Genomic DNA, 14,193 nt, shown 5'->3' with positions numbered 1-14,193 from the left:
CTCCAATCATTCGGCTACTAGAAAGCTCCTGTGGGCCTCGTCTACCGCCTGTGCGGTAACTGTATCTGCAAAGCTTCTGGGCTAAGTAAGGACATGCTTCCCGTCCATTGGCATGTGCAGAGCTTCAACAGCTATCTCCCTCACGCTTCGTTCGCTCAGAGCGGTTGCAAGCTTGAGCTTCCCTCCACACAAGCTGTCAAACAAGCTGTCTGCATGTCAGGAATGTGATCATCACCTAACCTGGAAAACAGCTTCTCGACGTAACTACTGTCGTAGCCGGAGCTCTCGGTTACCCACTGGTTGATGCTAAGTCGTCAGCCAACAGGTACGCTGATGTAACAGCTGCAGCAGTCCAGCTCCGGTCTGCGGGATTGAGCTCCATCTCATCGGCAGAATTGCATCACAAACTTGTTTATGTCTGATAACAGCGCATACCTCTCACAAGCTCCGGCGTGCTCTAGTCAGAGGGCAAAAAACGTTTGTTGGCATTGCTCGTGTCAATGCATGTCCAAGCTCCTTGCTAGCTGTGCTTCTCCGCACTTTTCAGCTTTGTGAAGCTCAATCCTTTTGGGAGGCTGACAGCGGCATGTCGACGCCATCTGCCAAGCAGTCGCTCAAATGTCGCAACAATGTAGATCTCAATTGAAGCACGCAACATAGGAGGGGGCCAAGATTTCTTCCCTCTTCGGTCAGCCTGTGGAAATACCACGTTCTCACCTGACCGCCGCACCGTATTTCGAGCGTTGCTATCACCCGATACTAATGTGTGCGTCTGGTACCATGGTAAACTAACTCATTACGCTCTAGAGGCCATCACCTCCAACAGGAAGAAGAGTCTGGAAAAGCTCCAGTCAGACAATGCCACATTCCCCCTTTCCCGTCCCGAACCTCAATCGGTAACATATGCTTGTTCCGCTGGTGACAGGCACTGCAAGGCTATGTTCGATGCCTGACGGCACTCCTATATCACAGCTAAAGAGACTTCACATCTCACAGAGTAACGACTTCGTTTCTGCCCCACCCTTAAAATCCTTTGATGTACTTGTGGTCATGAGTCTCGGCCATAACCTCAAAGCGCATTCCGACGCGGACAATGCCTTCGTTCCTGGGACAACAAAGCATCCCGAAGCAAGGCTTGAACTTAATACCTTCATCAACCCTTCGGTAGCTGACAAGCAGATCCCACGGCTGATGTGGATGCTTCTCGGCTGTATCAGGGTTCACATTCGGCACTGTGCAGCGAGCACACCGCGCCACGACATCAATGTCCATCGCATCTCTGTTACCGCCAGTGAGGGTGGTGAGCAATGATGAATCTCCATTGATGCGTACTGTCTTCCACGAATCTTCGGACCACGGTTCACCACCTTTGATGATAATGTTGGGTCGGAAGCGTTCGATTGTGATTTCCGTTTCGCCCTTTTCTTTCAGTCTCGCATTCAATTCCGCAAGCGAAGACTCGGATGCAATCTGAACGGGAAGGACATCAGGAAAATTGACGGTCTCTTGCCGGCCAAGAATCTTCGGATTTCCGTTCCCGCTGCAAATTCGCGGCTCGGGACCTTTCATTACCAAACTCGCTTCTTCGCCGAAGAAGTCGGCAAATAGTTGCCTGATCTTCGGATCCGTGTATGCATACCCGTCGGTGAGATGTTCCCAGATGTCAACAGTGACTTCTTTGGTGTTTGCATCTAGCCATGCCTGCTGCGGGCGAAGAGGTACTTTCACTTGCTTGTCAGCTTCATCGCCAATGGTGATGACAAGATTGTCAGAATCGTGGTCGATGGCTGTGTTGATCAACGTCATCTGGGGTTTCTGCCGGATGGTGAGGAATTCGTGCTTGCTGTCAACAAACTGTATCAAAAGACGATTGTCAGCTTGGGTTTACAGAAGATACGCACTTCCTGGAAGCCTTCATGCCTACCATCCATCTCCTGTCAAACTCGAGTCCTTGTCTTGTCAACTTGGCTGATTTGACAGATATCCCTCGACACGATTTGATGGGATAGATGCGTAAATCTGTTATCTCTGATATAGTGTGCGTCATGTCGACTCACGCCCGACAGAACCGTCACGCTGATGCCTCGATTGCTCTCTGGATGCTCCGAGATAAGAATCTCGGAAATCCTTCGTCGATTTCAGGTCTTCTTCACAATGGCTATTCGCTAATGAGAAAGTGCAAAGGGCAGTTGACAATGTTGGCGGTGATGATTTCGCCTGCTTTCTCACTGACTCATTCGAATGGTCAATGTTTCAAGCCGGTGAACTACTATCATACAGTTTCGAGGCAACGAGAGTGAGTGGGATAAGTATTTAGGGATTTCTCCAACCTTTATGTATCAACAGTGTTCGTCGAAAGCTGCTGGTGTACGGAGTAAGAAGAGGGGCTTTTCCTCAACCGAAGTACGAAAGTACAACCAAAAAGCAGCGACTACACATGTCGGCGCTGTCTGACAATCCTCTTTTAGAGAGAATCACCGATGAATTATGCGTGTGCGCTGACGCTTCCCCCCCTCGTCTGACAGGGAAATCTTCCACCATGGGCGAGTCCTTGTACGTCACGGATGCAAAGGAGCAGGACATTTCATCCCAAATAGGAATGCTGTGTTATCGCACTATACCGGTTCCGGTGTATCAATAGCGACGTCGACCGATACTCACTTCGTGGCATAGTATTGCTTACACATTTTCCGACAAGACAGGGGCCGGTTCCTGAAAGAAGAAGTGGATACATACCGCACGGGGATATCAGGAGCGAGTATATGCTGAATAAGATCTCAGCGACTGCGTTCCATGTTGCTGCAGCCTCAGGAATGGAATTTCTGCCGCTTGCTACGCCGAGGTTCACGCCCTATGACTCTCATTCCTCACTGCAGCCATACAGCACTGCGCCTTTACGGTGAAGATGATTCGCTGAGTGCGTAGACTGGCTAGTCACAGGCACCGGAGGCTGAACTGGCAACACAATTCATCATCGAGCTCGACAATCGATCATGTCAAACAGTGCATTCGGACACGAGGGACTCCGATCTATCTGGTCCACCTATTGCAGCAAGCAATCACATCCAATCCTCGCGACATTGCACTGACTCCGTGCGACGAACATCTAACCCTTCAAATCCGTAACGATTTCCCGCGCGACCTCCTTCTCTCCCTGCCCGAGACTCGAAGCCTCCACATCCATACCCTGCCCTTCCAGCACCTGCGCCTCCTCCTCCGGACGAACGTAGTTCTTCACCTCCATCCAGCCCTCGTTGTACATGATCACAGGTGGGAACAGCTTGCACAAGACCCAGTAGGTCGCTCCAGCCACAAACAAACCGACCCAATATGCGAAGTAGTAGAACTTGGTCACGCCCATCGGTGCGTCGACACCCATGTTGTTCAAGAACCCATAGAAGTTAGGGACCACCCTGCAGGATCGTCAGAATCCGCACCACTGCAGACAGAAACAAAGCTCTGAGAAGTCTTGTGCTGGTATGGCACAAGGTTCCGAGGAGGAAATGGATTCACTCACCCAATGATGTAAGCGATATATGCTCTTATGTTCCACCCCTTGGTGTAATGGTACGCAGCGTTCTTATCCGAGGTGAAGAGGTCCGGGATATTCATATACCCGCGTGTGATGAGATAGTAGTTGCACAGCAGCACGCCGGTAATGCTGGACAGGAATATCTGATACGATGCCAGGAACGAGACAAAGATCGACGCGCTACCGAGCAAGTACCACGGGTTGATGGCAAAGGAAACCACGGCACAAATGAAGAAGCCTTTGCGGATGGTGATGTACTTGGGGAACAAGGCCGCGAGATCGTTCCCAGCTGGCAAGGAGTTCTCGAAGATCGAGGAGAAAATCGCGCAATACACGAACATGAGGGCGATGAAGAAGCACCCTGCGCGATTGGCAGGCGTGTAGTTGGATGTTTGGAGTTTGTCGAGGAAGTCGATCGGGTTCCAGATGAGCTCGCCAAAGATGACTTGCGATGAGGCACCCACAATATTGCCGACTATTGCGACGAGAAGGTTTGCGATAGGAAAGCCAACCAAATTGCCGAGAATGGGGTCTTTAGGTCGAGGCGCGTACCGCTGGAAGTCGCTGGCATTGCTAGCGAAAGTTGCACAGTTGGCCGCGCCCAGCATAAGGAAGCGAACGATCTGAATCACGCAGTTTGGGTCAGCATTCAAAATCCCCAACGATCTCGGAAGGCACAGCGCAAATTGACTCTAGGGGTATCATAGAGGAGGACTAACCAGCCAGCTCTTCTCATTCCCATGGACAGTCGATCCTTGACTAGCAATCGGACCGAGCCCACCAGCCTTGCCAACAGTCCATCCGAGCATCGACAGTGCCGAAATGACAAACATGATCAACTTCGCGTACACAAGAGACTTCATCTTCGGCACTGGAATGACCAGGAAGAAGCAAGTCACGAGCCAGAATACCGTGAAGCCGATCATGCCAGCTGATGTCAATGCCGATCCCTTGCCCATGGTGTCCTTGATATGAGCAATACTTGGGAAAATCGCATGGAGCATTACGTAGACGCATTGGCCGCCTTGGACGGCATTAACACCATTCCAGACCTGTCAAGCACCGGTCAGCGATAGTCTTTCAATTGTAACGGCGCTTCAGGGAGGATTCATACAATAGCCATGACAGCGCGATTGAAGGTTGGCCACCACGCGCCATACACGCCAAATGCGCTCCTGTTGAGAATGGGGAAGCCGACGTGATAGACTGCGCCAGCCCTGCCGTTGAGCGTAATGATCATGGCAATCAAGCATTGTCCGCCAAAGGAGCATGCCAGCGACTCCCACATGGAAAGACCGAGTGCCTGAGCTGCTGAGGCGCCATACCTGCGCTGGTGTTAGTCATTTGCCCCAGTCGAGATCGTTTTTACTTTTGCTCTAAACGCACCAGTTGCTCACTGTCGCCGTGGCACTGAACCAGAAGACGAAGTACGTCGTGGCAGTCCAGGTTCGATCCTTCAACTTGAGAGGCCGCAAGTCATCGTTATCTAGCCAGATATCCTTGCCTTTGATTTCTTCTGCGCCTTCCGCAACAAGGTGTGGTCGCCTAAACGCGAACGAAACCATGACGATGCTGAGAATCGTGAAGCACTCACTCCCTGGAAACAGCGCGTGGCGGAAAAGTGCACGTTTCTTTCTGCTGAAGGTCGCTTGCGCGCGGTGATATATCATTAAGTTAACACCTACCTAGTCTGGCTTCATCGCGAGCATGCTCTTCGCGTGCTCTCGGCAGCGCATTCTAGGCCATGCCGATCCTGTTGATAAGGTCCCTCGCTTACCGCTTACATCTCGTTGCTATTGAGTCTCTGATAGCCTAGAGGGCGTGAATACTGCACCTAAGTACCTAGACAGGTTGCTATCGCAGTAGGACAACCCCAGTTGCGGCAACCGGATGGAGATGAGCGCCAGAATCATGGCTGCAGACTTGTGGTAGAAGGAGCCTTGTTAGATAAGTGAGAAAAGTGGCAGGAAGCTCGATATGCGGCCGACGTATGATTTGTCTCCCATAGTGAGCCCGCCGTTACATTCCCCCCACTTGTCGTAGATCAGCGTCTTGTCCTCCCACGACTCCGTACAACAAGTTCGTAGTGAGTGAGTCGCAGTGGATACTATTTGGATGTCTCTTGACTTACTGATAACACCTAACTAGACACCTTCTCCTCGTCGGTCCTCGCCGAAGGCCGCTAGACTGCCAGGAATTGTTTTGTCAGCCTGGGGAGGTGACAGGAGAAGGAGTGTTGTACCACCCTTGAATCGTGCTGCCTGGGGATTGATTCCATGAGGACAAGTGAATCCGGCCATCGAAAATCATATATCACAGACAACTGATTCGGCCACGAACCAGAAGCCCTCGAAGGAAACTGCTGAAAATCAACATCAACATCAACATCAACATCAACATCAACCTCAACCACAACCACAACCACAACCACAACCACAACCACAACCACAACCACAACCACAACCCACCATGGCGACAGTCACTGAAACCGCATCATTGCCCTCTTTTGCCAAACTCCAGCTTCGCACGGCCTATGGACCAGTGTATCGGAGTGTATCGACAAACCCACCACGAGAAAGCCGCGACGATGAAATCCCCCTGATCGACATCAGCCGGATATACGGCGACCTCGATGCGCGAAAGAGTCTTGCCCAGGACATCAAGCACGCCGCGCAGAATAACGGCTTCTTCTACATCAAGAACCACGGCATCCCCGAGGCCGCCATTGAAGGTGCTCTGGACGCATCGAAGACATTCTTCGCCCAACCCGAAGAGCAGAAACAGCTCGTCTCCAAGTCCAAAGGCAAATGGTACAATGGCTACAGCGCGAAGAACACAGCCATGGCCAGTCCGACCGAGGGACGTAAGTTGAAGTCTTCTCTTCTTTCTGTCACACCAGATCATCTAGTCTTGGTTTCTCCCCCCATGCTAAAACCTTTCTGTTTCATAACAACCAGTGGACTACCGAGAGTCATTCAGCTGGCGCTACGAACCTCAATACGACCCCGACCCAAAAGATCCCGCCGCCGTCCCACCAGAAGTCAAGCCCTTCATCCGCGGAGAAGACTACGTCTGGCAAGGCACATCGCACCTCCCAGCTTTCAAGGACGGCTGCATCACATACTGGCAGGAATGCCTCAAACTGGCGCGAAGGCTCGTCCGGATCTTCGCTCTCGCACTCGATCTCCCGGAAGAATACTTCGACTCCGTCACTACGTACCCTGGAAGTGACGGCGTTTTCAACTATTACCCTGCAATGTCCGCCGAAGAAGCCGCCAGCAGCCAGGATATCGGGCTGGGCTCTCACACGGACCTCCAATGCTTCACACTACTCTGGCAAGACATGAACGGCGGTCTTCAAGTGCTCAACAAGGACGGACAGTGGATCAAGGCTTCTCCGATCCCAGGCACCTTTGTTGTCAACATCGGCGACTATCTGATGCGTCTGACAAACGACCGGCTGAAGTCGACCGTGCACAGAGTGTATAATCGCGCCACTGTTGATCGGTAAGCTCCCCTTCTTTGATCAGCACCTGAATTCGCCGATCCGGACTGACAATTTGCAAGGTATTCGATGCCCTTCTTCTTCGGCTTCAACTTCAACGAAAAGTGTGGCGTGCTGCCCAGCTGCGTGGATGAGAACAACCCGGCCAAGTACGACCCAATCTCCTGCGGTGACTGGTGTCAATTGCGATTCCAGCAAACAGATGTTGAATGCAAGGTAGCTGCCTATTAAGGAAGAACATTATGACTCTCACATCCCTTACGGCCCTCGTACAGGCCCAAAACGGGCGGTTCCTGGCGTGCGAAGTCTTGCTATCATTGTTATTACCATGGGCCAGCGGGGGTAGTCATTATTGTCTACAGGCACAGCCGAAGAGCTCTTTAACTTGGAGGAGAAGATCGCTAGTTGAAAGAGCGTAGCACGTAGAATGCCGGAGAATGCTAGCCCTTGCCTCCAGCGAGGAATTTTTTGTACATCATACACTAATTCTCGACTTCCCATCCCGTATCTCGAGATCTTGGTGTCGCTTTTCTGAGTCTTCAGCTCGAGCCCGGCATTCCCTCATGCATCAAATGTTGCAAACACGTCAACCAGCCTCCCTTTCGCCGTCGCCATGCAAATACCCCTTCCGAATACGATCCCGCCATTACACAAAAGAAAATGACACGAAGAGCCTAAGACGCTCCTTCACCGCGAATCCGCTTTCCCTGTCCGCCATCATCTGCCGCTCCTGCATCCTCACGGGCTCGCTTGTTCCCGCTGCCAGGAGTAAATTGTGCTGCTTGAGGATTCAAATTTCGCCCCGGGCTGCCAGCATTACCGCCACCTCTGGCCTGCTGTGGTATACCTGTTTGGACATGGGCGCCTCCCCGACCTCTTTGAGCACCTCGTCCACGAGGAATGCCACTACCCCTACCACCACGCACAGAGCCTCCTCTTGGGATACCGGACTGCAATTGTTGCATCAATGCAACACCGCCCCCTTGCGGTTGTCTGCCCGGTTCGACAGGTGCTGACTGCGTGGCAGGCTTCTGAGTTGGCGGTTCAGTGGCAGCTTGGGTAGGGGCAGGATGCTCGGTCTTGGTGGCCGCAGTCGGTGGCGCTCCGTTGGGCTTGCTATCTGGAGTCGCCGGAGGTTGCGCTGGGGGAGCGGCTGGCGCGACAGGTGCAACAGGCGTGGCTGGCGCTGCTGGCGCTGCCGGCTTGGGAGCGGCTGGAGGGGGCTTGGTGTCTTTAGCAACCTCCCAAACTTCTCCCACTGGCTTCTCAGGAGTCTCTTCAGCAGCCTTTTTGACGACATCGAGCTTTGCTGTCGCCGCAGCGGCTTTGTTTGTAGCCATGTTCACCTTGACGGCACTTCTTTTTTCCATCATTTGCTCTGCGTTCCTAACCTGCTCTTGAATCTTCCTCTCCGATTCCTGGTCGAATTGAAGCTTCTGAGAATTGAGCTCTTCTTGATGTTTGATGATCAAAGCTTGTTTTTCTCGCGCAATGTTGTCCTCATATCTCTTGATGAGTGCCTCCTTCTCTTCGTTGAACTCGGACTCCTTTTGCTTGATAATGGACTCCTTCTCGGCATCCAGTTTCCGTTCCAGCTCTTGAACGTCTTGAGAAGAAGGCTCACCACCCTGAGCGCCCAATTCCTGCATCATTTCCTTCCGGAGAGTGTCGCGTAACTCTTCTCTTTCTTTTTCGAGCCGCTTGCGAACGTTGTTGGCGACAATTCTGCGGAGAGATTCATGATTGTTGACCAGGAACTTCACCTTCTCCTCCGGCAGCTTTAATAGAGCTTCGTCAGGAATTTCGCCAGCACTGACAGACGACGTAGTCTCCGTAGTGGCTTCTGCAACACCTTCGGCGGCCTTCTGTAGTTCAGTAGCCACTGGCACAGAGTTTGCTCTTACAGCTTCGAGTTCCTGTTGATGCTGAGCATCGAGCTTCTGACTCAACTCTTCTAGCGCAGCAGCCTTGGCTTGCTGAGCTTCATTCTTGAATTCCTGTAATCTCTTATTCAGAATCTTCTCCATAGCCCCCACCCTCTCATTGTACTTTTGATCTTGTGCTGACTTGAGCTCTTCAAGTTCTTGCTCTTTTGCGGCCACAGCAGCTTCAAGCTCCTTGACTTTGGCTTCTAGTGCAGATACCTCGGCGTTATCAGTGGTGGTGTTGTTTGTATTTCCGGCTGTAGGTGCTTCAGCGACACCGTTCACCTGAGTTGGAGAAGAAGCAGCTTCAGTTGGAACGGCGGCTAGCTGTTCCTTGACAGAGTCCAGTTCCTCTTGCAAGGCAGCTTTCTCGGCAAGTGCAGTATCAAGCTCAGCCTTCCTCTCACTAAGGGCCGCCCGACTCTTTCTCATCACTTCTTTGAACTGAGTCTCGAGGACAGTTTTCTGTTCAGTTTTAGCATTCTTGATAGCCGTAGGCAGTCCATCGATCTGCTCCTGGAGAGAGGTTCGTGCTTCATCGCGTTCGGTAATGGCGTTTTGAAGTTCAGCTCGAGCCTCGTCTCGCTCTTCTTCGAGGGTGCTGATCTTTTCTTTGAGTGCTTCCATTTCGGCTGGATCAACTCGATCATACTTGGAAAGAATATTTTGACAACGCTGTTGCCAGTGATCACGGTCTTCCTGGCTCAGCTTCAGTTCGCCTTCGCGCAGCTCAAGGAGGTTTTCGAGTTCTGCAACACGAGCGTGTACCGTCTGAATCTCGCCCTCAAGCTCTTCCACACGTTTGGACTTCTCAGCTAAAGCTTGAGTGGCTTGTTTCGACTCTGCTCGCAGGGTGACGCTGCTTTCTCGGTAGACATTCAATTCATTTAAGGTCTCCATGAGTTTGTTGTAGTTGATGGCATTGCGCTCAGCGTCGGCCTCGGTGCGACGTTGCTGGTCGAGCTTGAGCCGAGTATCGTCAAGCTGGGATTGAGTCATTTCCAGCTGTTGCCGCAGTCTCTTGGCCTCTTGAACTGATAGCTGGTACTGAACGTCGACAATGTCCTTTTCACGTCGAAGGTATGTGATCACCTCCTGCAATTTGTCCAGTTCAGCAGACGGCTGCCCTGATGCTTCAGCGTTTTCACCTTCCGCCAAAGCAGCCCGGTCACGCTGGATAGTACTGATCTGCTGAGTGACACTCTCAAGCTGGCTGTGAAGAAGGTTGTTCTGTTGCATGACTTCCTCCCGACGCTTCTTGAGATCGGAAATCTCTCTCTCGTATCGGTCTTTCATCTCATTCCAGCTACTCTGTTTTTGTTCAAGGTCTGCTTTCATGGTCTCCGACTGGGTTCGTAGATCAACCACTTCAAGCTTAAGCTTGTTCGTCTCTTCCCGAACAGTATGTAGGGTCTTCGCGGCATCAGCATGTCTGACCAGCTCATTCTCATAGTTCTGTTGAGCTTCGGTGGCGATCTGTGCTTGCACCTTGGAAGCTTCCAGGTTGAATTGAGCTTGCTCGGCGCTCTTCTCAGCTTCCTCCTTAAGACGCTCAATTTCAGCTTCGAAGCTGGCTTTCTGGTCATCAAGCTTACGACCTGCCTCGGCTTGCTCGTCACGCAACTTGGACAATTCGGAGTTTGTAGTGTTGAGCTCCGAAGATATATCCTCAATGCGCTGTTCGAGGTCCTTGATCTTTGCATCCTTTTCGGCAATGATAGCTTCCGTCTCTTCGCGATATTGATCATTGGTGTCCCCAAGCTCTTGAAGACGTTCCTCGCTTGATTGACTGATGTTCTTGTAGACTTCAACTTGCTCATTTGCTCTTTCGAGCTCGGCAACCTTGAGCTCCAGGTCTCGTTTAAGCTCGGAAACTTCCACGGACAACTCCTGCTCCTTGGTCAGAGAGCTCTCCTCGGCGCCATTTGTTTGAGCTATTGGTTCCGAAGGTCTGGTCAGGACTTCCAAGCGTTCCTCTGCAGAGCGGAGCTCGACCGTGAGTTCATCCACTCGAGCTTGGAGATGATCTCTAGCAGTCTTAGCAGATGCCAATTCCTCCTTTGTGGCGCCTAGACTTGTGACGAGATCGTCAATTCGCTTCTGGCTCTGCTCGTGCTCGTATTCCCGTCTCAAGGAAGCCTTCTTGCTCTCTTCGATCTCGTCGTTGAGTTTTCTCTTCACGGACTGAAGCTCCGCTTCTAATGATTCAGTTTGTGCTTGAAGGCGACGTCTGCTCTCCACATCTGTCTGCTCACGCTCATTGATCATGGACTGCAAGCTTGCGTTGAGTTGATCTAGTCGACCTCGTTCGCTTCGGAGGGACTCGTTATCTTCAATCAATCTTCGCTCAACAGTCTTCCACAAATCTTTCTCGGCTTTGAGATTTGCAGAATCGCGTTGTAGACTGTCAACAAGACCTCGAGCTTCAACAAGCTCCTCAGCCACTTGCTGTGTCTTGACCTCTTGTTTCATGGCATTTTCCATGGCAACAGAAGATCTCTTCTGGATTTCACTATTTTCGGTCTTGAGGGAATTGTAATTGGCCTGCAACATCTCGTATCGTTGATTAGCAGCAGTCAATTGTCCTACTGTCCGGCTGATCTCGGTTTGCAATTGAGAGTTCTTCCTGCTCATGTCGTCCACTTGATTCTTCAAGGCAGTATGATCAGTCGCGGCCTCTTGTCGGTATGTGTCGAAATGTCGTTGAAGATCCTTGAGGAGTTTGGCGTAGTCAGATTCGCCGCCAGCTACAGAACCAGCCGGCGACTCACCACTGGGCACGGGCAGTGATCTCGAAAAGTCATGAGGTTGCAGTTGTCCACTCGACAAGTGGCCACGTCGAGTCAACATATTCCGGAACATGTCTCTCTCCTTGACAAAGCTCTTGGTTTGAGCCACCATGGTTCTTAGCTCGTCCTGGTACGAAGAGATCTGAGCACGAGCCTGCTCAAGCTCCTCCTTCAGAGCAATGGTTTGCTGTTCCTTTTCCTTTGCCACAGCGCTCTCGAGTTCGCTGACCAGGTTGCGAATTGTCTTGAGCTGAGATTCGTTCTGATGCTGAAGTTCACTGACGTTCTTGAACACAATCAAACGTTGGTTGACTAATTGCTGCGTCTCAGACAGGTTGGCCATATCTTGTGCCATGGCTTCGTTAGCTTGTCTCTCGAGATCATCGAAGTCGTCCCGGGTCATGGCGCCACCTTGCTCTCGAACATGTTGTTCGATAAGAAGGAAGCGAATCTGAGAGCCAGTATCGCGAAGTTGCTGCGTGAGGACCTCAACTTCTCTTGACTTGCTTTCAAGCTGACCTTGACATTGTCTGAGTTCTTTGACGGCAGAGTCTCGACCAGCATTAGCTTTGTCTACGATGCTTGACATCTCCACGACTTCACTTTGCAATCGGTCATGGTCCATCCGCAGCTCCTCGATTTCTGGCTTGTTGTTCTCGAGCTCTTCAACCATTGCATCCAGATTCTCGCGAAGTTGCTCATTAGCCCGTCTCTCACTGGCGAGATCACCTTCAAGTTTCTTGTATTCGGTGTATAGCTGGGTCACGGTCATCTGAGCCTTTGGTCTCGATATAGAGGACGGTGAAAAGACAACGCTGGGAGTCCCAGGCCGCATGGGTGTTGTGATGCCTGAGCCGTTCATGCCACGTTGAGGAGTGCTTGGTCGTGCTCGAGCTTGCTCAAGTTCATTGGACAGTTGTTCCAATGATCTCTCCAGCTCGACGATCCGCTCTTCGGCAGCGATGCGGTCATTGTGCTCGGTCTCAATCTCGGCACGAATGGTACCAATCTCTTCCGCAGCCTCTTCACGAGCCTCCTCTAGGGCGGCCGAAAGCTCTTGAACACGCTGTTTTGCCGTTTCAGCAGATGCAGCCTGCAGTTCGGCAAGTCGAGTTATGCTCTCGAGTTCTACTCGGTGTGACTCGTCCGCAGAGATCTTGTCCTCACGCAATTTTTGCATCTCCTCGAGGGTCTCTTCAAATCTCGCAGCTTGCTCCTGCAAGCGATGTTTAAGGGCTGTCTCTGACCGTCTCAGAGCCTCTGCCTCGGAGATGTACTGCTCGTTGGATCTTGACAATTCTGAAATCCGCGCGTTTTTCTCTTTGCGGAAATTGGTGTGTTCATCGGCCTTGATCTTTCGCTCATTCTCGAGCCACTCATTGTTCTTCTTGAGCAAGTCCACCTCCTGCAAAAGACTCTGCTCCTTGAATTTGGCGCTCGCAACCAAGGCATTGGCCGACTGAGTCGACTGTTCAAGGTTAGCAATCTGCTTTCTGAGTTCTGCTGCCTTCTGGTGCTGGGCTGCAAGATCTTGCGACAGGTTTTCGTAGGCAGTAGTCTTGGACTCAAGCAGGGCGAGAGTATCACGGTTGGTAGTTTCGAGAGAATTGATCCTCAACTTGAGGGTGTTGATTTCGGAGTTCTCATTTGCGGCAACAGACCGCATCTGGTCCAATTCAGTCTCCAATCTCGATTTCGCATTTTCTGTATCTTTGGTAAGTGAAAGTCCCTTGAGCACGGAACAGGCATGCTCACCCGTAGTCTGCAATTCAACGCGTAACTTGCTTGACTCCGCAAGTGCCTTGTCTCGCGAGTTCTGTAGAACCTTTGCTTTTGACTCGCTTGTCCTCACAAAAGTCTCTAATTCGACCTCTGTTCTGACTTGTTTTGATCTGGTCTGCTCGCACTCTTTGATCTTTGGTAGAAGGGCGCGCAGAAACTCGTCGATTTGAGCAGGCGAAGGACTTTCGCGTAGGGAGGTGATGGTGCTTTCCGGAAGCGAAGAGAAGGCCGAAACGGCTCGGATATCGATCTCGGCCGCCATGGTGGAAGCGAAGTAACGTTGACCGAAGGGGTGTTACTGAAGTAAGGCCAAGGTGAACGAGAAGTTTGCGCGCCCACCACAAGCGCCCAACAATCAAGGAAAAGTAAGAAAACTCTTGACACCCGTCACCATGGCGCGCGAAGAGCGAGTGCCAGGTGAGTCGGTGAGGTGAGGAAGTGGTTGAAGGTGGGATGTTAAAGGGTGGTTGATCTTCGAGAATGTCATAAACACAACTCCGGCGCGGGCAAGTGAAAGGAACGAAAACGTGACCATGATCTCTTTAGCATGTAGCTTTAGGCAGCCGCAGCCTATGCCCAGCCCTCTCGCCCTAATTTTTAAGCTTAAACTGGACTCTCGCTTGACCTTCCCTCCGCCTCTGGTGCATGACTGGTGTCCCC

At 51.6% G+C, this 14,193-nt stretch overlaps 4 protein-coding genes across 4 annotated transcripts; 1 reads left to right on the top strand and 3 right to left on the bottom strand.

Moving 5' to 3' along the window:
- Positions 1-770: 770 nt before the first annotated feature.
- PV05_11102 (uncharacterized protein) lies at positions 771-2,365 on the bottom strand. The gene is made up of 2 exons (XM_013454552.1): positions 1,925-2,365; positions 771-1,854 (listed from the first exon to the last, which is right to left on the bottom strand). Exons 1-2 carry the CDS (start codon positions 2,045-2,047, stop codon positions 1,024-1,026), a joined length of 954 nt encoding a protein of 317 aa, XP_013310006.1. The 5' UTR covers positions 2,048-2,365; the 3' UTR covers positions 771-1,023.
- Positions 2,366-2,988: 623 nt separating this feature from the next.
- Positions 2,989-5,138, bottom strand: PV05_11101 (uncharacterized protein). The gene is made up of 5 exons (XM_013454551.1): positions 4,919-5,138; positions 4,647-4,857; positions 4,252-4,584; positions 3,518-4,155; positions 2,989-3,413 (listed from the first exon to the last, which is right to left on the bottom strand). Exons 1-5 carry the CDS (start codon positions 5,095-5,097, stop codon positions 3,107-3,109), a joined length of 1,668 nt encoding a protein of 555 aa, XP_013310005.1. The 5' UTR covers positions 5,098-5,138; the 3' UTR covers positions 2,989-3,106.
- An 835-nt stretch (positions 5,139-5,973) lies between these two features.
- On the top strand, positions 5,974-7,518 carry PV05_11100 (uncharacterized protein). Its single transcript, XM_013454550.1, has 3 exons — positions 5,974-6,395; positions 6,490-7,039; positions 7,100-7,518. Exons 1-3 carry the CDS (start codon positions 6,002-6,004, stop codon positions 7,266-7,268), a joined length of 1,113 nt encoding a protein of 370 aa, XP_013310004.1. The 5' UTR covers positions 5,974-6,001; the 3' UTR covers positions 7,269-7,518.
- PV05_11099 (uncharacterized protein) lies at positions 7,423-14,034 on the bottom strand. The gene is made up of 2 exons (XM_013454549.1): positions 13,507-14,034; positions 7,423-13,455 (listed from the first exon to the last, which is right to left on the bottom strand). Exons 1-2 carry the CDS (start codon positions 13,793-13,795, stop codon positions 7,712-7,714), a joined length of 6,033 nt encoding a protein of 2,010 aa, XP_013310003.1. The 5' UTR covers positions 13,796-14,034; the 3' UTR covers positions 7,423-7,711.
- Positions 14,035-14,193: the final 159 nt, after the last annotated feature.

The sequence above is a fragment of the Exophiala xenobiotica genome, assembly GCF_000835505.1.
Source record: "Exophiala xenobiotica strain CBS 118157 unplaced genomic scaffold supercont1.7, whole genome shotgun sequence".
NCBI lineage: Eukaryota > Fungi > Ascomycota > Eurotiomycetes > Chaetothyriales > Herpotrichiellaceae > Exophiala > Exophiala xenobiotica.
This window is presented reverse-complemented; position numbering and strand designations above follow the sequence as displayed.

Excerpts from the sequence above, each read along its gene's own strand:
- PV05_11101 (XM_013454551.1), bottom strand. The coding sequence starts at position 5,097 with ATGGTTTCGTTCGCGTTTAGGCGACCACACCTTGTTGCGGAAGGCGCA. Across the intron at positions 4,156-4,251 it reads GGAATGAGAAGAGCTGGCTG|ATCGTTCGCTTCCTTATGCT; the intron begins GTTAGTCCTCCT and ends TGCGTGATTCAG. Across the intron at positions 3,414-3,517 it reads TATATCGCTTACATCATTGG|GGTGGTCCCTAACTTCTATG; the intron begins GTGAGTGAATCC and ends ACGATCCTGCAG.
- PV05_11099 (XM_013454549.1), bottom strand. The coding sequence starts at position 13,795 with ATGGCGGCCGAGATCGATATCCGAGCCGTTTCGGCCTTCTCTTCGCTT. Across the intron at positions 13,456-13,506 it reads CGTTGAATTGCAGACTACGG|AAAATGCGAAATCGAGATTG; the intron begins GTGAGCATGCCT and ends CCAAAGATACAG.
- PV05_11100 (XM_013454550.1), top strand. The coding sequence starts at position 6,002 with ATGGCGACAGTCACTGAAACCGCATCATTGCCCTCTTTTGCCAAACTC. Across the intron at positions 6,396-6,489 it reads GGCCAGTCCGACCGAGGGAC|TGGACTACCGAGAGTCATTC; the intron begins GTAAGTTGAAGT and ends CATAACAACCAG. Across the intron at positions 7,040-7,099 it reads AATCGCGCCACTGTTGATCG|GTATTCGATGCCCTTCTTCT; the intron begins GTAAGCTCCCCT and ends ACAATTTGCAAG.
- PV05_11102 (XM_013454552.1), bottom strand. The coding sequence starts at position 2,047 with ATGACGCACACTATATCAGAGATAACAGATTTACGCATCTATCCCATC. Across the intron at positions 1,855-1,924 it reads AGTTTGACAGGAGATGGATG|TTTGTTGACAGCAAGCACGA; the intron begins GTAGGCATGAAG and ends CTTTTGATACAG.